The sequence below is a fragment of the Canis lupus genome, chromosome 2 (genome assembly GCF_048164855.1).
Source record: "Canis lupus baileyi chromosome 2, mCanLup2.hap1, whole genome shotgun sequence".
In the NCBI taxonomy this organism is placed as follows: domain Eukaryota; kingdom Metazoa; phylum Chordata; class Mammalia; order Carnivora; family Canidae; genus Canis; species Canis lupus.
Window position 1 is genome coordinate 58,098,777 of NC_132839.1, and position 21,414 is coordinate 58,120,190.

Sequence of the window (21,414 nt, forward strand, 5' to 3'; positions counted from 1 at the left end):
TCTATCATGAATGAATGAATGAATGAATGAATGAATAAATGAATGAATAAATAAATAAATCTTTAAAAAAGAAAAAATAGTACAGCAGGAAAGCTCCTTAACGTGTATGTCCTGATCCCGCCAGACAGGGGTCCTCTGTAACCCTTCTGCACCATCTAGCACTGAACCCAGGCGTGTGGTATATCCACTACATATGCTCTTGACTTAACAACTCTGCCAGGGACTGACCCCATTCTTAAGACTTGTCATTGTGTCCTTAGCAGCCTGGTTGACCTCAGGGGAAAACGTGTGCGTTAGCGAGTGGTACTGCCTTGGCGGTATCTCTCACCTGACCTCACCTGAGATCACCTGTGCCATCTCTTCCCCAAGAGACAGGGACTCCTGCCATCCTGAACTCCTGTGCGGAGCCCATGCTATGATCACACAGATGGCCCAGACACTTCATTTCTCTATCCCAGTGTTCAACATTGGCTCAATTCATATGAATAAATAATCGATGAACTACAATGATTCAGTCTGGGGGGGAGTGAAAAAGAGGTTCCCCCAAAACATGGCTCCTCCCTTCTCATGCTCCAGGGTCCTCCCTTCCTGAAAGCGCTGAGCCGGGACAGATCCTCCAAGGGTCCAGGGCCAGGTGATGGTAACTCGGTTCTCCCTGAGCCCCCTTTCACCATCGTCTCATCTGTCTCTGTCAGAGGCGACCCAGCTCCTTAGACTGTACTCACCACAAAATAAAGGGAGAGTCGATTCCTTAGAGAACATCTTCCATTGCATTTGTGTTGTTTTCTCAAACTGTAATCCCACCAGCAAAACAGCCCCTTTCATCCATCAAAAGCTTTACTGAGCCCTCATCTCCCCCAGTATCTTCGACCCCTCTCCCTTGGGATCTGGGAATATGGACTTACAGTTCTCTTCAAGGCCTCCAGTAGGAGAAGGAGAAGCCTCCCTTCCTTGCCTCCATCTCGAAGTCTGGCCCTCCATCCCCAGAGCCCTACGTCAGACCACTAACCACGTGCTTTTCATCCACAAGCAGAGCTTGAGCCTTGTGGGTTTGCTCCACACTCAAACGCCAAAACGAATAAGCACCCCTTGTACAGAAAACTGCTGATCTGGAGCCTGGGACTCCAGACGGCAGGAGCTCACACTCTTTCAGTCTGCCATCCTGAGCGCATCTGACCTCCTCCCTGGGCGGCAGCAAGCATCACATGGCATGGCACCACTGCAGATCCCAAAATAGAACTCATAAGAAGTATTCATGGGTCATAAGTGATGGAATCAGAGCCAGAAGGGATCTTACAATCCTTCTGGCCCAACTTCTTCAAGATTTTAAAGGAAAAAATAGTAGTGATTTGCTGGTCACCCAGCAAGCGAGCAGCAAGATATGATTCTGGTTGATTTTACTCCAGCTGTGGAGCCATTGTTTTAAGGAATATGCTGTGGTGATACCAGACATGCTCAGTATCTTTCCAGTTAACCTGAAGAGATGCTGGAATCTTCTGGAAACTTACAGACAGGAAAAGGCAATTCTAGTGAATACAGGTGCTAGGTGGGCAGTGAGGCAGAGGTTCCTGAGGGAACCAGCGTGGAAGTAGGGTCAACTCCAGGCAAGAGCACCCTGCATCTTCATCTTTTAGGAAGGCTTGGGAGATGCCCAACAGGACACGATTCAACTCCAGCCAGAAAATTCAGCTTTGGTAGGGTTGACAGGTGTGTATAAGGGGTTAGAGCTTTCCAAGCTCTTTGTTTCTGGAGCCAACACTTAGAAACCAGTGGCTGAGGAGAACAAACAAAGGTGCTAGAAGGTACACGTAAGCAGGTGTGTGCTTGTGAGTGTGCGAGCATGTGTGAACATGTGCTTGTGCATGTGAGTACGTGCTCCTGTGTGCATGGGTGAACCAAGAGAGTGCACACAGCAGACACCCAAAGCACTTGGCATCTTTTCCCTTTGGAAGCAAACATAAAATCAGCATGGCAGCACCAAAGAAAAAGCAAAAATAGAAAACAAAATTCCCCCTGTTCTCATCACTTTGAAGTAGCAATCACCCTGTTCCCTTCCAGTCATTGTCCAAATATAGAGATTTTTGCATGTTGCTATCACAGTGCACACATGGTTTTGTCATCGATGACTACTCAACGTGATACTCTGAGCACTTCTTCATGCTGACTTCAGTCAGAGGGACCATCATGCTCGGAATGAGCCCCTGAGCATTGGCTGTCTGAACCACCTCACAGAGTTTACAGAGTAAAGCCATGGTGAAGGTGGAGCTTTTTCTTCTGACGAAATATTTGATTAGGATAAATTCCCAAGAGTTTAGGTCAAAGATGATGTGGGGTTTTTTCGGTTCTTGGTACCTATCGTTAAACAAGCCAACCCCAAACAAGTCCAGCTGGTGACACCCCCACATGCAGTGAGGGGGAGAGTGTGTTTCACTAGAGCCCTGTCAGAACCCGGTCGCTATGATTTCAGCAAGTCTGCAGAGCCCTACGTGGGAGGACTGAGTCCAGCACCTCCCGCAACGCCGGGCTGCAGCCAACAGTAGATGACCAAGGGCTGATTCCAGCTAGTGAGGTCTGAAGCTTCAACAAATTAAGGAACCGTCTTTAAGAAAAAGGAATATGAAATCACCAAACCAAAACAAAGTACGAAAGTGACTTTTTCAAATGAGGGAGGGAGTCAAAACAAATCACAAATGTTTAAAAGACATCAATGCCACAAATTCACAGCATTGAAAGAATTTTCACTTACACTGCTCTGTAATATTTTTTTCCTATATATACATTGCATACTTTTTGATATTCTGTTCACATGATGGCAGTTTTCAGTAACATTGTGTGTAGCAAGAAGAGAAAATTAACGCAGTCTTTCTTCTGGGGAGATCGATCAGGATTATAACTGGTTCCTTCCAGTTTCACGACTCAGATGATCGCTAGCAGTATCACATGGTTTTACAATTGTTATAAAATTTGGGAGCACCTTGGTCAAGTGTCTTTTTTTTTTTTTAAGATTTTACTTATTTATTCATGAGAGACACAGACGGAGAAGCAGAGACACAAGCTGAGGGAGAAGCAGGTTCCCTGTGGGGAGCCCAATGTGGGACTTCATCCCAGGACCTCGGGATCACAACCTGAGCCAAAGGCAGACACTCAACCACTGAGCCACCCAGGTGCCCTTGGTCAAGTGTCTTTTATATGTGAGAGCAATTCATCTTCATAAGTCAATGCTGCTTTCATCAGAAATTTAAACCAGAATTTGCTTTCCTAATTTGGGCAGATGCCTTGGAATTTCCTTTATGTTACAGTGGGACATAGGAAACAATCTGGGCTGGGTCTGACTGTGTTGCAAACTTTGTTTCTCTACCAATATGCACTTACTTCCTGTGTTGGCCACTGTAGGATGTGCTCATTAAGGGACCACCTCTGGTCCTACACTTGGTGACAACATGGCACCAATGAGTCAGCGAGTGTTCCTGAAAGCCATTCCTATACGGATGTGGTGAACAACAATTTCACTCTACGTGGAAGTGAGTGTGAATCACATAAATATATCCCACCAAACCCAAAATAGATGTAACTCTAAGTCTATTCCAGACCCAAATATACCTGCAGCCACTCCTATGCCAACTGACACAAGGGGAAATGAGCAGAGGGGAAGTCCAAGTGGAAAGACACCCTGGTCTTAACCAAACGTGGTTAAAAATATCTTGTTTGTTCCAAATGTAAAAAAAAAAAAAAAAAGGCCTATGACCATTTCTAGGGCTCCTCCCAGGGCCTTGGAAGGGGTCATCGGAGGGAGTCCACCTGAGGTGAAGCTTCATAGGCTTCATCTGTGCCTCTTGTAAATTAATTCATACCTTGGTTTGATATAGTGAGAATTGTTAATTACCTTAATTGCAGTAGGGTGTCGTGTGGGACTTGTTCACTGCAACTGAGAAATCATGCTGAATAAAACCATATTTTACATTCTAAGTAATCATCGTCCCCCCTACAGAGATGATTAAGAGGAAGCTGAGCCCAACCATCGCTTTGCCTGCCCTCCCCAATCTATCTGTTAAGCAGACAACCCCAGGGGACACGGAGGAAACTGGAAGAGTCATTGGAGTCAGAACTCATCCAACTATTTTGGAAGTTCTGGGGGTTTTCCACTTCCAATACCAAAAAAAACAGGTGCTCCAAGGCAACCATTCACAGTGATGGGGGTGGGAGCTTGAAAGAAAGGGAAATTGACATCCTACTGCCAGTTGCATGGCTGTCGTGCGGAGCGGGTGTGGACACGCTTCCAGCCTCTTGGAGCCAGGGCTGGGGGCAGGTGGAAAGTGGGGTAGCAGGTGGCCATTTGAATTCCTCAAATTGGTGAGTCAGGGCTCTGTGAATTTGCATAGAGTGGTGAACAGCATCCAGGACTGAGCCTCCTTGCAAGTATGCCACTCAGAAGGGATGGCCAGCAGGTGTGGGAATCTCACCCATGGGAAGCTCTGAGACAGACCATCAAAGTGGGAGCTTCTGGGAATAACAAGAGGTCACACCAGGTAAGAATGGATCTTCTACACCAGGGAAGTATGCAGGGCAGAGGCCCCTTCCAAGAGGGTCTTCCACAGGACTCACTCATGGGCCCCAAGGAGGAGCACCATCTGAGCACCCGGTACCCAGATGCTGGTTGGCAGCACCAACCTCCAAACACACCGGAGGGGAGGGTGACCCCCATGAGCAGAGGATGAATGCAAAAGGCTGGCTCAAGCCCATCCACTCCAGATCCCTTGGGCTGAGGCCAGGCTGGACTCAGATGCAGTGAGCAGTAACCCAACACATCACAAAGTTTTAAACCAAGGCTTCATTCAGATCTGCATGAGATGCATGAAGGGGAAAAAGATGGGAGACTTGTCATAGAACAGTTACAAGCAACGAGTAGAGGTTTTAAAAAAATTGTCTCTACAAGTTCAGACTCTTCAATAATTTTTAAGCTTGAAGAATTAGGAAAATAGATGAGGAAATCTGCTGCAGGACAAAAGTCATCCCTCCAGCGGGCTCCTCTGTTCTCTGCCACATCTCACGATGTGCCAGCACAAAGCAGCCACTAGTATCCTTGCTCTGATGAATTCCACAGTTCATGGAAAAATGTTTCTCTCCAAATCTCTGGTTTATTCATCAGAGTGATAGTCACGAAAAATAATGCTCGTGCAAATGGGTGCTTTTAAATGTATCCTGTATAGGCCTTCCAAGAATTAAGGAAGCTCAAATCTGCAATGATTTTTTTTCTCTACTTTTGGAATTCTCTGGGCCATCTCACTGGTGAGAGGCCGTATGGCCCAATGAAAGGGACATTCCACCGGTCATGGGTACGCCAGGGTCTCAAGTCCCACCCTGCCCGCTGTGGAGTGTAAACATTTGTCTCTTCTGTGAAGACTTGCTCCAATCTTGCAGGACTTCTGCAGGGTTAGCAACACAGAGACCGAGGTCTCAAACCCCATTCTTCTGCCACCAGATGAACTCCACTTGTGCATTCGGTTCACGGTCGTCACTACTGGCGTGGATCTCTCCTTCTCCAGCGTGTGCCCTCTGAAGGATGGGGATGGCATCTCTCCACAGATACATCTCCAGCACTTGTCAAAATCCTTGGCATGGAGGACACACTCAGAAAATGTTAAGTGAGTGAAGGTAAAGTCGTGTACTGTGGAACAGAAGCTGCGTGCACCTGCATTCTCTTAAGTATCCCCCATGATATCTGCGGAGGAGCCCCACTCAACCTTCAAAGTATAAAAGAAAAAAATAGAGAGAAAAAGCTGGAAGGGAAATACAGTGTCTCTAATGGAGTAGGTGACCAGGGACAGCAAGACCACTCATAGGAGAGAAGGAAACATTTGCTTCATAAGCTGGCTGCAACCTGAGCCATCCTCATTCATTAAGGAGCAGACGATTCTGTTCCTGTTCATGGAAACACTCTGACGGGTGTTCTTCTGCGGTGGAAGGTGAGCCTGGGCAGAAGACGAGTGTCTCCCGCACCAACGGGAATTTGGAATCCCCTCACTGACAGAAACAAGCTCGGGGACCCCCAAACCCTGGAGAAGAGAGATAGTGACAGAAATGTCTCCTACCCAGACTGGATCCCAGCTACAAGGCGGTGATCCAGAATCTAGAAAAAAAAAATCTAAAAGTGGAACTAAAAAAGGCTGGGGTGGGGCTGGGGTGGTTACTGCCTCTCCTGAGTATTTTCGAATCCCCATCTCCTATCGCCAAACCTTTGGTCTCTTACACACAGCCCTGTCATCCGTGCTGTAGAAACTGCAGAGCAAGGAGCTGTACCACGCTTTCAATAAAGGAAATCAGAAAAGAAGCGGTTCCGACCCTGCTGGGGAGGCCTGGCCGAGCGAGTGACAGGCGCATCCAGAGCAGGAATTCCCAGGGAGCAGCCCAAGCGGTGGCCGCAGACAGGAGTTTGCATGTCGCCTGGGCAGAGAGAAATGAAGCAGCAGGGAGAAGAAGAGGTGCAGGGTGGGCTTTGCAGAAGGGGCTCTTCTAGAGGCAGGTGGGAGGGTGGGGAGATGGACGAGGATGGAGAGGGATGCTGAGCTCTCCGTGGATGCTTCAGTCCCAGGTAAGCGGGGACCGCAGGGCTGGGCCTGGGAGCAGGAAGGTCAGCGGCTGCAGATGAGCCCGGAGTCTGAGCGGAACACACTGGAAGGCGAGGTAGCCACGGCGCTGGGTTCAGACCTGTGATGCTTCCAGTATCCCTGGGCTTCAGCAGTCAGTTGGGTAACCTTAGCTGGCTTAGGGCAGAGCACAGAGAACGTGGCAGTCAGAGAACCTTAAAAAAGCTGGACAGAAAGGCAATGTGGGCTGCCCGCAGGGGGCTTTCCATCTGGAGTGCAGCCTGGCTCCGGCCTTCTTCCCGCCACCACTTCTGACGTCCAGGACTGACAGAAATGAGCATGGAGGGGCCTCCAGAGACTCTGGGGATCCAGTGCTCAAGGACAGAAATGTGAGCTAGGAACAGTGGACAAAGTCTAAAAAGATCTCTCATGATAGATCCCAAGGTCAAGGATCTACAAAGAGGAAGTGACTTGCCCAGGGCTGAGCAGTGAGCTGGGGTGTAGCTCAGACAACAGGCCAGGTCTCCTGCTTTCCAACCCAGGGCTTTATTCCCCAAGACACCCCCCCACACACACACTGCTGTGATGAGCTCTACCTCCTCCCCAGAGAACAATAGTTTAATATATAGTCATTTATGGACTCACCACACCCACTCCATGTTCTTTTACTCTTCAATAAAGTGAGACCACGACCCCAAAAGAAGCGCTCAGAGCCTAGGATCTGCCAGGGCGGATGAAGTGACCACCCTTGTAACAAATAAGCAGGGCTATATAGGTCAAGCCTTAATGCTCCTACTCAGACTTCTTAACTTTAGAATCATCAGTTGACATCGCTGAGCTCAGCTTCCCATCAGTGAAATGGGTTTCCAATTCTAGTCTTTCTGGGTCCCGTATCCTTCTGATGTCCAAGCTGCATGGTGCGAACTCCCAGAGCCTCAACTGTGACAGATTGATCTGGATGCTCCCCAGCAGCTCTTAACATCCCTCCTCTCCGCCATTGATCCTACAAATGTTCCATAGAGCACCTAGTATATGCCAGGGGCTCTGTAAGCAGAACAAGACAAACAAGGGAACCCGCAGGCCCCCATAAGCCCGCTTGGCTTCCTGTTTTTCTGGGGCTAACTTAGGAAACCCACATTTCTTCCATGGGGTTACGTGGAGCAGTTCGGGTCCCTTGAGCTTGTCCTGCCAGCCAGGCTGTGCTCAGGTGGCTTCATCCTTCTCGACCTCACCTCACCAAGGTGCTTCCTCAACAAGAAACCATCCATTCCCATGAAAGACGCCACTCTCCAGGAAGACGGGCATGAATGCAGACAGCTTTTGTCTTAAGCAGAAAAGGATATTTCTCCTAAGCCACCTGGAAATGGGGCAGCTCCAGTGAAGTGAGGCGGGTTAGGGAGCACTTTGGTAAGCTTTACAAAAATACGAAGGAATGTGTGTGGGGATAAAGGCTTTCAGAGCTTTTCCCAAAGTCTGCGGTTGTAATGTCCCCATCCAGGTGCTGCTTCTCAGCCTCTCATAACCTGGGGTTTGGTAGAGTCTGATCCACCAGAGCACACGGAACCTGCAGGCCACTCTTCTTTGCAAAGAAGCCTTGGAGCAGTGGTGACCTGGGGATCCATGAATCTTGCCCCAGAGGCAAGTTCTGTCTGCCAAGCAGCAAGAAACAAACTCTCCCAGGTATTGCAGGGGATAGCTTTTTTTTTTTTTTTTTAAGATTTTTTTTATTCATGAGAGACATAGAGAGATGCAGCAATACAGGCAGAGGGAGAAGCAGGCTCCCCGTGGGGAATCCAATGTGGGACTCGATCCCGAGACTCCAGGATCACGCCCTGACCTGAAGGCAGACCCTCAACCAGTGAGCCACCCAGGCGTCCCATGCAGGCGTTAGCTTAACACCCGATGAGGACAGAGGAGCCCCCACCTCTGGCTTCAGTGGGAGCAAGGCTCATCACCGTGTTCCAGAGACAGGGGTGGCCATTCTTTGCCTCCCAGGCAGCCCTGTTTCTCTCCACCCACAGTTTGAGTTTCCATTGTAATTCAAAAAAGGCAGAGCCCAAAGGGAACTCCAGGGGCTGCCTTGGCTTTGGACCTCATTAAATAGCTCTGATTTCTTTTCTCCTTGCTTAAGTAGATAATCGTATGGCCAATAAATACAGCCCAGTGGATCCTCTGCCAAAAACCAGATTAGACAGAGTTTTAATAAAGTCGAAAATTATATTTAGGAAAAGGACATTTTACGTCTCACATAAAATGAGAATCCACAGAGTTCAGGAAGCTGGGCCCCAAGCCACGAGGGCTGTAACGAGGTCTACAACAAAGTAAGGAGCAGAAGGAGCTCAGGGCGGTGCATGAACAAGTGCAGCCAGAGGACGGGACTGCCCGGACTGCAGAGAGGAGGGCTCTGTCTTCAAATACAGTGACCCCGTCTCTTCAAAACAAGTCATTCCATTCACAGATCGTATCTAACAAGGCGGACCAAGACAAGGTTGGAGTGCACATGTTGAAGTTCCCTGCCTCCGGATTCCAGTGGGGATGGCCAAACAACCGCTCTAGAGGCCGGTAGGGCCGGGGCGGTGCCCTTAGCAGCCTTGTAGCGGCCTTGACCCCGCGATCTCACCCTCATGCTGGATCGCTGCCTTCCCACGCTTCCAAGGGCAGCTCGCTGTCCAGTTTTTCTCCTGTTGGCTCTCCACTGGCCTCACCTTCTCTCTGACCTCCACCCACTGGCGAGCCATGAGACTCAGTCCTGGGACCTCATCCCCATCGATACTCACACTCCTTAGTGGACCTGGTCCATCTAGGGCTCTGGATATGACGCACCCGATCTCCCAGGTGAAGCCCTGTCTTCTTGGACTCCTGCAGGAATTCCTCTCGCTTCCATTCCTGGCTCCTGAATCTCTATCCTTTTAAATCCTAAGTCAGGTCATCTCACTTGCCACCTCAAACTCTACCAAAGCTCTCATCGTAATCAGGGTAAAAGAGAAACTCCCTAGGATCCTCTACAGGGCCTCCCGTGGTGTGACCTGGCAACCTCTGTGAGCATCTGCTATGCCTCCCTTCCTCACCCTGATCCAGCAACACTGACCTTTTGGATGTTTCTTGAACATGCCAGCTTTCTTCTGCCACAGGGCCTTTGCACACACTGTACCTCTGCCTAGAACGTCCTTCTCCCAAAATTCATACTTATCACTCCTTCATTTCTTTTTGGTCTCTACCTAAATGTCACTTTATCAGAAAAGCTTTCCAAGGTCCCTATCTAAACAAATGTATGCCTCCTTTCCCCCCTCTCTAACCCTTTCATCTGACCTGATCTTTTTCCACTTAATTTATTCCTATCATTACATTATACATTTGTGTTAGTTTACTGTCTGCCTTTCCCTCCGATGTAATAGCTGAATACTGTATCTACAACCCTTGGAGCTATGCCTGGGCACAGTGTAGACATTCAATAAATACTTGTGAATGAACAAATAAGCCAATCTACATGCCAATAACTTCAGACTTTTTTTTTTCAACACAGAGTACAGATAGGACCAAAGGAGGTTGAACCGCTGAGGAAAAAATAGTCCTAAATGTAAGTGGGTCAGGCCTGCAGCAGAATTACCAAACACTCTACACCTGGATCAGGAGGGCCTAGAGAGAAGGTCATCAGTGGCTCCATTTCCCCTGGAGATCTCAGCTCTCCAGTGTTGCAGAGAATGTCTGATTCTCTAGGTGGGGAAGGAACAGGACGAGAGCAACGGACACTGAGATGCGCTGCCCAGATACTCCTTCAGGATGGAAGGACTGAATCACCAGCTGCTGGACATGCTGGTGGTGCTCGGCCCTCTTCTGAACAAGGCTTGGCTGAAACCAGCAGCTGTGCCCAAGATCACACTCTTCGCCAAGGGCGGCTCACATTGAGTGACTGTTACATGCAGAGGGGTGAAGGCCCCGATGTCCACACCAACTCATGGCAACTCTGAGGAGAGGGTCCTCCCCATTTGGGAGGCCTCTGTGGGGTTGGCAGGGCCTTCCAGACCCTGAATCATGGCCTGATTTTCCCACAGCTCACCTGCCTCCTGCCCTTCTCTGCCACCAGTGTCCATCTAAGAATAGTCCCCAGGCCCCCTCCTGCCCACTGAACCCCATCTCAGAGACCCCACATTCAAAGACAACCCTTCAGAGTCCCACTGTGTACAAGGTGGGCTGAAGGGAAGCAGCCAGATGCACCCCGTGCAGTCCCCTGGGGGAACAGATCAGAGGACAGGATCAACTCAAGTGCTGGGCGATCACACCCCTGTCCAATATGCCAGGTCCAAGCATCCAAGTGAACACGTCTCAAAAAACACCATCTGGGGTTAAAAAAAAAAAAAAAAAAAAAAAAAAGCCACAGAATATATTAGTATGATAGGATTTCTTCACCTTTTATATATATATATATATATATATATATATATATATATATATATGTGAAATAACGTTCTCTATTGTTTTCAGGGTGTAAAATAGAACAAAAGCATAGAGACTCGGGCCTGGGGGCATCCACAGATTTCATGATGGGGCTTGTTCTGAGGAGGTGCAGGGAGAACTGGGGCCAGAGAAGGGCACACTCGGGATTTCAGGAACATTTGGTTTCTGGCATTGTAGATACTGGAAGAAAATGAGCCAAAAGTATAGCATCTGTTAAAGGCCACTGGTAAGTTATACGAGTATTTGTTAAATTAGCTTCTGCACTTTTCCTGTTTTTAATTACTTCAAAATTACAGGAAAAAAAAAGATTTTTCAGAGTCAAATATTAAAAAAAAAATGAAACCATAAAATAATCAAAATACTATATAAGTGAAGTTTAATGTAAGAACTTTCTAAGGATAAATGCAATGAAACAAACTCACAGAAAAAGGCCAACTTGACTGTTTTTTTTTTTTTTTAAATGTATTGAGCAATAGTAAAGTAATAGTACAAAGTTCCCGATGAGGGAGGGGACCCAAGAGGACTGTCCTTAATTTGACTTTAAAACAGTTTGAGTGTAGAACAAAAGAGTTCTGAATTTAATTAGAAGACAATGAATTGCAAACTTTCAATAAAATGGCAAAGGATTAGTATTCATAATCTGTACGAGCTAATTAAGAAAAAATCAAGACTACTTAGAAAAAAAATGGACAAAAATAAGAGTTTTCACAAAAGAATAAGAATAATTCCATTACAAAAATCAACCCCACTACTAATCAAACAAACACTAACCAAAATACCTTTTATTAATTCATCAAATTGGCAAATATTTTCTTAAGGTTATATGGAACTCTGGCTAGAGTTGGAGAGTTCAATCAGTAAAGGCAAAAAGAAAAATTATCATGTGCTCAGGGAAAGTGCATAAACAGGCTGAATCTTTCTGGAAAACAATTGGTCGATATGTAATAAGAGCTTTAAATATGTGTGTCTTCCTTAAGCTACCTTGAGAAATCTAGCCTAAGGAAATAATAGGGAAGTAAGCAGAGTCACTCCAGGATCCATGGATCCATGGAACCAGCATGGTCCATACATGCTTCCGTGGAGCATTTAATATCAAAAATTAGAAAGAGGTCAAATTCCCAACAGAGAGATGCTTAACCAGATGATTTTGCATTCACACGTAGCAGTGTTGTGAGCCACCACAAGTAGATTTCCAAAAGATATAATGACATGCACAAATGGCGCAGGGTACAAACAAGATCCTGAGTAAGTGTAGGATGTGCTTCTAATGTTATGTGTATCTATGTGCACATTTTATGCTTAGAAAGCACATATGTGAAAGAAATCAGGTTGCAAAATGAAATAGTATAATCCCACTTTTAAAAAACACATGCATTTTAAAAACTGGAAAATCATGAATGAAATTATTAGCAGCATGTCTGGATTTGTGGAAATTTAGAGACTTTTTTACCCATTCTTTATTTACCCTATACTTTTACAAAGTCTATAACTGAGTTGAGGAGGGAGAAACATGACTTTAACAATTTCCAGAAACCCAAGGCTTCCCTGTGTGTCAGAAAAAAAATAGGAAACAAGGTGCATTGATCAGGGAACCCAATGGTGACACCTAAGTTCATCCTGATTTAATCTCTAGCACAGAGGCAGAGGCAGCCATTCTAGACAGATTCAAGATGGCGCATGATAGGCTTCTCTAAGCTGTTCCAAGTTCACGGCTGGAAGGCAGTGTCTACACAGCCTGAAGTTCTTCCCATGGGGGCTTTACTCCTTTGCTCCCCTTCACTCCCAGGCAGCCACCCAAGCCCTCAGCAGCCTCTCTGCTCTGGGGCTTGTGTTCTCCTTCCATCCTTCTCGACCCAAAGAAGCTCAGTGGTCTCATGCTGTCCTGTCACTTGTGCTACAGTCTTCCTGAATGAGAGCACATCTCTCAGGCTTTGCATCTCCAAGCTGCCTTGAGAACCCTTCTGTTCACCCACTCACATTTTGAACATGTGATCTTCAGTTCAGGGAAGTTATCGCGCATTTCAAAATTTATGTTTCTCTACTGCTAGGTCAGAAAAGAAAACAAAAACTCAACTCACCTCCCATGACAAACCCCCAATCACAGAGCCTAGCTACAAATTTTTCACAGAAGCAATGACCCAGAGACAACTTGTCCCAGTTCACATGGGTTTTCTGGGTTATTAGAGAAAATCCCACATCTTGGTAAGGCCCTTCTGTTCCAGAAAAATCAGGACAGGTAGGTGGTCACCCTAAGGAGGGTCTGAAATCTTTTGGCAATAGTACAGGGCACCCCCTCTGAAGCTCAGAAAAGGCAGATCCCTTCCTCCACAGTTCTTCCCATCTCAACCCCTGACCCCATGGCCATATCACGTCCAGAGGGACCCCTCCCTGCAAGGGAACGCAGAGAGCATCCTTCTTCTTCTTCTGACCCCTGGTTCTCTCAGACACCTACCTTCATGACCCTTTTTTGACTCAATATCCAAAATGAAAACCCTGCTCACTAAAGCAACAGGAGTCACACTGCTATTCTAACAGAGAATCTGCTCTAACATCTTCTGTGACAAACCAGTGGCTCTCATTCTTCAGGAACCGGAAGTATGGAGCCAGTGTAAGAGCTGTGACTTCGCACAGCCTCTGACACCTGCCCCCGAGTGGTGGGGGGTGGGGGGGAGTTGTCCATCAGTCGGGGTTCTGCAAATTCTCCAAACCTGACTCCAGGGATCTCAGTGGAGTTGGCTGATCAAGTCCACAGCCAGGTCGTGGGAAGGCAGCCAACCTCAGAGAAGACTGGCCCTTGAACTCTCTCTCTCTCTCTCTCTCTCTCTCTCTCTCTCGGTCGTTATGTTGGTTTCATTCTCTTCACATTCATTGTCACGTGGGCCAGAGCACTCTGACACTAAGAAAAGCAAGCCTCTCTCTCCCAGATCCCATCGGAAAAAGCCCATTGGAGGACTTTCTCTGGCTGAGATCATATGTTCATCCCCTTGGCCAGGAGGTCATGCTCTCTTACCACAGGACAAAAGAAAGAACCAAACAGACAAAAGCCATAGATGTCCACTACAGTCCTGTCGAACACAGCTCATGTTCACACGGGTCCCTGAAAATATGGCCTCAAACCAAGCTTTCCGGCTACAGTTGACCCAGAAGCACGAGGTCTGATCAGATCTTTTTTTTGTATCATCTTACAAATATCCACGATCCTGTTATCTCTGCTCCACACTCACACATCCCTCCTCAACAAGACATAAATCTGTGCAACTGAGTCATTTCTCACAACATTATTTGTCAAGAATGCTGAGTATTTATCCGAACAAACTGAGTTGTAGAGTAACTGGAAGTTCTGCCGCAGATCACACCACACGCTCACCTTCCTTCCCTGGATCCTGACCAACACAGGGCGCGACCCTGCCTTATTAAGCATTCAGGACTATGTCTTGCCTTCCCACAAACTCAGATGTCCTTAACCTTGGAAAGCACACACCTCTAAAAATGACAACAAAGAATAAAGATGAAAGATGCCAGAGCAGGGTGACATGAACTGCTCCCCTGCCTTCCAGGCTAGAGGGAGAAAGAGGAGGCCAAGAGGGGTGGGGAGCAGCCTGAGAATCCACACCAACAGCCTCCACTTTGGAGTGAAGTTGACGGACCGAGTTGGGGCACAGCCTGGGGAAGCGCGCAGTGGGGCCCTGACCGAGGGAGCCCCCCGCTAGCTGGGCAGCCAGTGGAAAGGGGACGGTGGCTGAGGGCTGTTCACACCAGTCTCCAGGGCTCTGGGCTGAGCTGGAAGAAGGATATGAAGGTCAGAGATGGGTCTCCTACCTCCCGGGAAATGGAGGCGCACCCCCGTGTTTGGAAGGTGAGCCTGGAGCTGTACAGGAAACTATTTCAGATCAAAGGCAAGGGCTGCCCACGCCTCTCTGATGTGTCCTCTCTACACACGGCGCCCTCAGGCCACAGGAAGGCAGGCGGTGACACTGGAGCAGTTCTCAGGCAGCAGCCATGACAGGAAGGCCCACAGGCCCAGATGAGTCTGGACGGGAAACAAGTTTGGGACAAAATGAAAGTGATACTTCTGACATACACCTAAGCCAGCTATTCTCACAGGTGCATTCTCCCAGCATGTGCATTCTTCTAACCTTCCAACAAAGAACACGTCATCCTATTCCAGAGCCACAACTACTGGGAAAGAACAGCACCAAAAAAAGGAAAATTCAAGGAGGCACAAATTCAAGTGACCTCACAGGCCAAGCAGGTGACTAAAATGCATGACCCTGACTGAGCAAGATGACCGGTGTGCACACTTGCTAGCACCGGCCCTGGGGACTGCAGAGCGTGGCCAGTGAGTGCTCAGGTGACTGCCCTCCACCCCAGCTGGTCCACCACATGGAAATCCAGGTTCACTGAAACAACTGGCTTTTCAAGAAAAGCTGAGCGATGGTTTGACTCCCCCAATTCTGAGACACTCCGGGGCCAAAAAACTTTGTGGGCCGCCTAGATGTGGATGATGACCCATTAGTTTCCAGACTCCTCCCCACTGACCCTGTACTTAGGAATAGTGCTCTGAAGTCTTTTTTAAAAGTCAGCAAATATGTTTTCTTAATGACCAAGGGGGACCCATCCTTAGACCAAAATGTAGTTCGATATCGGGAAATCTATTAATACATTAACAGGTCAATGGAGAGAAAGCATAAGAATATTGTAATGGGCCCTTCACAAATTCCAATATGCATCCTTGATTTCTTTAAAGATTTTATTTATTTGGGGATCCCTGGGTGGTGCAGCGGTTTGGCACCTGCCTTTGGCCCAGGGCGCGATCCTGGAGACCTGGGATCGAATCCCACATCGGGCTCCCGGTGCATGGAGCCTGCTTCTCCCTCTGCCTGTGTCTCTGCCTCTCTCTCTCTCTCTATCATAAATAAATAAATTGAAAAAAAAAATTTTTTTTTAAGATTTTATTTATTTATTTATTTATTTATTTGAAACACAGAGAGAGGCAGAGATACAGGCAGAGGGAGAAGCAGGCTCCCTGTGGGGAGCCCGATGTGGGACTTGATCCCAGGATCCGGGGATCATGCCCTGAACCAAAAGCAGATGCTCAAGGGCTGTGCCACCCAGCTGCCCCCACATCTTTGATTTTTAAAACTAAATAGCCCTTAGTAGAACAGACATGCTCACATTTCCTAGACTGCTCAGGACTTTTGCTATGTGAAGAAAAAACATACAAAGATATTGACTTGCATATCTGAAAAATCCAGGTGTCTCTTTGCTTTACATCTGGCTGGACACCAGCATTTAGCACAGGTCAGCCTTGACTGATTTGCCACCACTCACCTCGGCTCCTCTTTTCATGTTGGGTCCTTTCTCCCCAACTGCAGGCGGCTTTTTCCTCACAGCCCAGAAAGAATAGTGGGAGTTGCTCTGGTTGAATTTATGCTTAAAATGAATGTGCGGCCAACTTGTGGGTAGCAGGAAAACAAAAGGTCTCTCCCTGTGATTTCAACAGCAGAGTCCCAAGATGGATTCTAATCTGCTCAGCTAGGAACACATGCATGCAGCTGTAAATTCTAGATCTGATAAGGAGCTCTTATCTGGAATTATATAGAGAACTCTTAAACTCAATAATAAAATGACAACCTATTTAAAAATTGGGCAAATGATCTAAATAGACGTTTCTCCAAAGAAGATAGACAAATAGAAAATGAGCCCACGAAAAGATGTTCAATATCATTAGCCATTGAGGAAATGAGAACCAAAACCACAAAAGAACACCTCTTTACACCCATTGAAATCAGAAAGAGAGGGGTACCTGAGTGGCTCAGTGATCCTGGGGTCCTGGGATCGAGTCCCACATTGGGCTCCCTGCAGGGAGCCTGCTTCTCCCTCTGCCTATGTCTCTGCCTCTGTCTCTCACAAATAAATAAATAAAATCTTAAAAAAGAAAAGAAAAGAAAAAGCCTTGTCAACCTGATTGAAAAGTGGGCAAAGGGTGGGACACTTCATAGAAAAGTAGACTCAAATGACCGAATAAGCAAATGAACGTGTTCAACCTCATTTGTAACTTTTTAAAAAGAAAACTTTTAAAAATGAGATGCCATTTTTTATCCTTCATATTAGCAGAAAATGCCAACGCTAGCAAGGGTGTGCAGGCATTGGCACTCATCGCGGTGTGTGTGTGAACTGATGCAACATTTTGGAATGGCACTTGAGCAATAGCTACCCACATTTCATGTGTTCGTGAAACCATGCATGTTCCACAGCTAGAAAGTTACCTTACAGTGACACAGACCAAAGGTTACCAAGATATGTAAGAATGCTCGTGGCAAAACTGCTGGTTATAGAAAAAAATAAAACCAAGCAAAACAAAACAAATGGGACCAACCAAAGAATCCAGAGGCAAGGGGCAGACGATGAAGTGATGCACTACATCCTCTACTCCCTGAGCCACACCAGCGTCACCTCTGCCTGGAATGTTCCAAAAGCCTTGACATGGCTCTTCATGCATCCTCTTGTGTCCCCCTACTTTGCCCAAGTTCAACCCTCATTCTGTAGCTAGGGACATCTTTTAGAATGCAAATTTGATTACTTTACACATATGCACATTCTGCTTGATTCCCTTCCAAAGGCTTGCCACTGCTCCAAGATAAAGCCCAAACTTCTTTTTTTTTAAGACCTTATTTATTTATGCATGAGAGACATAGAGAGAGAGAGAGAGAGAGAGAGAGGCAGAGACATAGGCAAAGGGAGAAGCAGGCTCCATGCAGAGAGCCCGACGTGTAACTCAATCCCCAGTCTCCAGGATCATGCCCTGGGCTGAAGGCGGCGTTAAACCGCAGAGCCACCCGGGCTGCCCAAGCCCAAACTTCTTATTGTGTGGCCTACAAGGTGCTGCCATGGTCTGACCTGCCTTATCCCTCCAGGGGGATAAGGATGCTGTCCCTCCAGCCTTATCTTGGGCAGGCTCCAGTCTCCACTTCCCTCCCTCATACAGTACTGGCCCCCACCCCTGGACGTTTGCACATGCTATTCCATATGCTTAGAATCGGTCTGTTTGTTTGTTTGTTTAAATTTTCCTCTGGGTTTCTTTGTGTGTGTGTGTGTGTGTGTGTGTGTGTGTGTGTGTGTCTAAAGTCATATTTTTTACTTTATACTTTCCAATATTTAAGAAAAAAATAAATGAAATGCTATAAAGAATCTTAAAGCAACAACATTATTCCTATTGTTTGCTTGGCCTTTCCCCAAAGCATCACATTCTGACATGATCCTAAATTGCTTATTGTTCAAACAGACAACTTTTCATCTGTCTGTATTTACTAATGATCAATAATGAGGGTGTCTGCTTGATAAGAACATTTCATTCCTTTTTTATTTTCACAGAAAAGGAACTCAGCTGGCAGATGCCTCCTTTGCAGGCCTTCTGGCCGATCCCACATATGTTAGGCACTGGAAACAGGACAAACCTTACACTGGAATCACAATCCCTCTGATTGCACCTGTCCAGACAATCTCCAATCAAACCCCCAGATATTCATCTCCTTACTGGCTACTTTGTCTGCAAAGCAAATTTTTGTAAGTTGTATTATGGTTTCTTCTTGACAATATACCACCAGAAAAAAAATAAGGGGATGAGTGCCAGAAGTAATAAAAATCCTGTTTAATAACTTGGCCAGTCTTTAAAAAAAATCATGTATTTAAAGAAAAATCAAGAGAAGAGAAATACTAAAGATTAGAGCAGAACTCAATGAAAGAGAAACCAGAAGAACAGTAGAACAGATCAATGAAACTAGGAATTGGTTTGTTGAAAGAATTAATAAGATAGATAAACCCTTAGCCAGACTTATTAAAAAGAAAAGAGAAAAGACTCAAATTAATAACACCATGGATGAAAGAGGAGCGATCACAACCAATGGCAAGGAAATACAAATGGATTTTAAGAACATATAATGAGCAACTACATACCAACAAATTAGGCAATCTGGAAGAAATGGATGCATTCCTGGAAACTTCTAAATTACCAAAACTGAAACAGGAAGAAATAGAAAGCCTGAACAGGCCAATAACCAGCAAGGAAATTGAAGCAGTCATCAAAAACCTCCCAAGAAACAAGAGTCCAGGGCCAGATGGCTTCCCAGGGGAATTCTATCAAACGTTTAAAGAAGAAATAATACCTATTCTACTGAAGCTGTTTCAAAAGATAGAAATGAAAAGAAAACTTCCAAACTCATCCTGTGAAGCCAGCATTACCTTGACTCCCAAAACCAGACAAAGACCCCATCAAAAAGGGGAATTACAGACCAATACCCGTGATGAACACGGATGTCAAAATACTCACCAAGATACTAGTCAATAGGATCCAACAGTACATTAAAAGGATTATTCACCACGACCAAGTGGGATTTATTCCTGGGATGCAAGGGTGGTTCAACAATCACAAATCAATCAACATGATACATCACATTAATGAAAGAAAAGACAAGAACTATGATCTGGGGCTCCTGGGTGGTTCAGTGGTTGAGCATCTGCCTTTGGTTCAGGTCATGACCCCAAGGTCCCGGGGTCATGAAGTCCCACATCGGGCTCCCCACAGGGAGCCTGCTTCTCCCTCTGCCTGTGTCTCTGCCTGTCTCTCTGTGTCTCAAATAAATAAATAAATAAATAAATAAATAAATAAATGGAGGCCCTTTTGATGTTTAAATATGAATTATAAGGAAGTAGAATGCTGTACTCAGCAAGAAATCTTGGCTTTCTCTGGCCAACCGAGAAAGAATTAGGGAGACAGCCGTTTATTGATCCCCCATGTCCACCACCGCTAGAGACACAGAGGGGAGTGGAGGCAGATTCTCTGCCTGTCTGGTCCCTACTGTCCTGTGCTCATTGTCCAGCACAGACAATAATTACCTGATAGTAGACTGAATAGGGAGCAAATGGATGGTGCCGGATGGTGGATTCATACAGATTGGTGTTAATTGGCCTGTTGTTAGTTCCAAAGAACAAAGAACAAAGGGGCTGCTGAACGAGTGACTGGGGGGGGGTGAGGGGTGAGGGGCCTCAGCGAGATGGCCCGGTCTTCAGAAAGTGACCATAACTCTAGCTGACAGCTTGGATGTTGGTCAGATGCCCAGAGCCAAACAAAATAAAACTAGGTGCAAAACAGCACACACAATGCGATCCCACCTACGTTTAAAAAGTGTTTTGGAGTCATTCTGTGCGGTCATGTCTGTGCTGATGCCGCAGCTGCTGAGGGGCCTAACAGGCCTCACCCAGCGGCTCCCGGTGCAGCGTGCCCAGATCCATTCCAAGCCGCCGTGGGAGCAGCTCAGGACCATGGATGTTGCCGTTGGGCTCACCTCCTGCTTCCTGTGTTTCCTCCTGCCATCGGGCTGGGTCCTGTCACATCTGGAGAGCTACAAGAAGCGGGAGTGAAGGGGGCTGTCCTGTCCCTCACCCTGTGACCTGACCACCCCTGGCCTGGCCTGATCATGTCTACTGCATTCCTGGCCGGCCTTCCATGGATCATGTCCTTCAGTTACAGTGACCTCTTCTACAATCATGACCTCTTGATTTCTCCATGGTGACATCCTGGGACCAAACATTTTGGTTTATAAGGCCCCACTCAGTAGGGCCCTCCTTGTCACAATAAAATCTATTTAAACCTTGAAAAAAAAAAGTGTTTTGATTGCATATAAAATTATGGAAAGAAATAGAAGAATCCGGTATAGTTTTTGATTTCAAGACACAAGACCGGTAAGTGAGCCCCCACAACCTAGGGAGGGAGGTGGGGGGGCGGGAACCAAAAGTATTTTATTTTTTATTGTATGCCATTCTGTATTTTTCATGTTGACATGTTTACCATGAGCATGTATTACTTTTATGATTTATCAAAGTAGCTCCATCTTCATAACTCTCTGGAAAGACGTGGCCTTTCTCCTGGACTTTCCATGCTGGAGAAATCCACTACGGTGCATCTGGAGTGTGACGGCCAGGCCGGGGCTGCCCTCCCACCGGGGACGTTCCCCACCCCGGGAATGGTGGGTGGCCACGGCCAACTGCTGCAAACCTTCAGAAGAAATGAGCACTCTCTTCCCATTGCTGAGACGGTCCTGCCTTGTCCTGCCTTTCCTCTTCTGACCATTGGATGTCAAGGGCCAACAGAGGGTGTTTCTCACACCAGAGAAACAGGGGAGTTATGTGGCTCACACACAGACCTGGGTCACCCACCAGGGCCTGGGGGTCCACAAGGAGATAAGTCCTCCTCTACCTGAAGGACCAACGGGCACAGTAGATGGAATAGCTGATAGCCAGTGTCAGCTAGAGACTGTCCAGTCCAAGCCAGTGTGCCTGGGATCTCCCTCCACCCTCCCCACTCTCCTCTGCACCC

The 21,414-nt window shown here is 46.8% G+C and overlaps 1 protein-coding gene across 1 annotated transcript; it reads left to right on the forward strand.

Moving 5' to 3' along the window:
- Positions 1–20,214: 20,214 nt before the first annotated feature.
- Positions 20,215–20,703, forward strand: LOC140610315 (cytochrome c oxidase subunit 8A, mitochondrial-like). The gene has a single exon (XM_072786210.1). It carries the CDS (start codon positions 20,250–20,252, stop codon positions 20,457–20,459), a length of 210 nt encoding a protein of 69 aa, XP_072642311.1. The 5' UTR covers positions 20,215–20,249; the 3' UTR covers positions 20,460–20,703.
- The last annotated feature ends 711 nt before the right edge of the window (positions 20,704–21,414 follow it).

Bases quoted from the DNA above. Each gene is read 5' to 3' on its own strand.
- LOC140610315 (XM_072786210.1), top strand. From the start codon at position 20,250: ATGTCTGTGCTGATGCCGCAGCTGCTGAGGGGCCTAACAGGCCTCACC.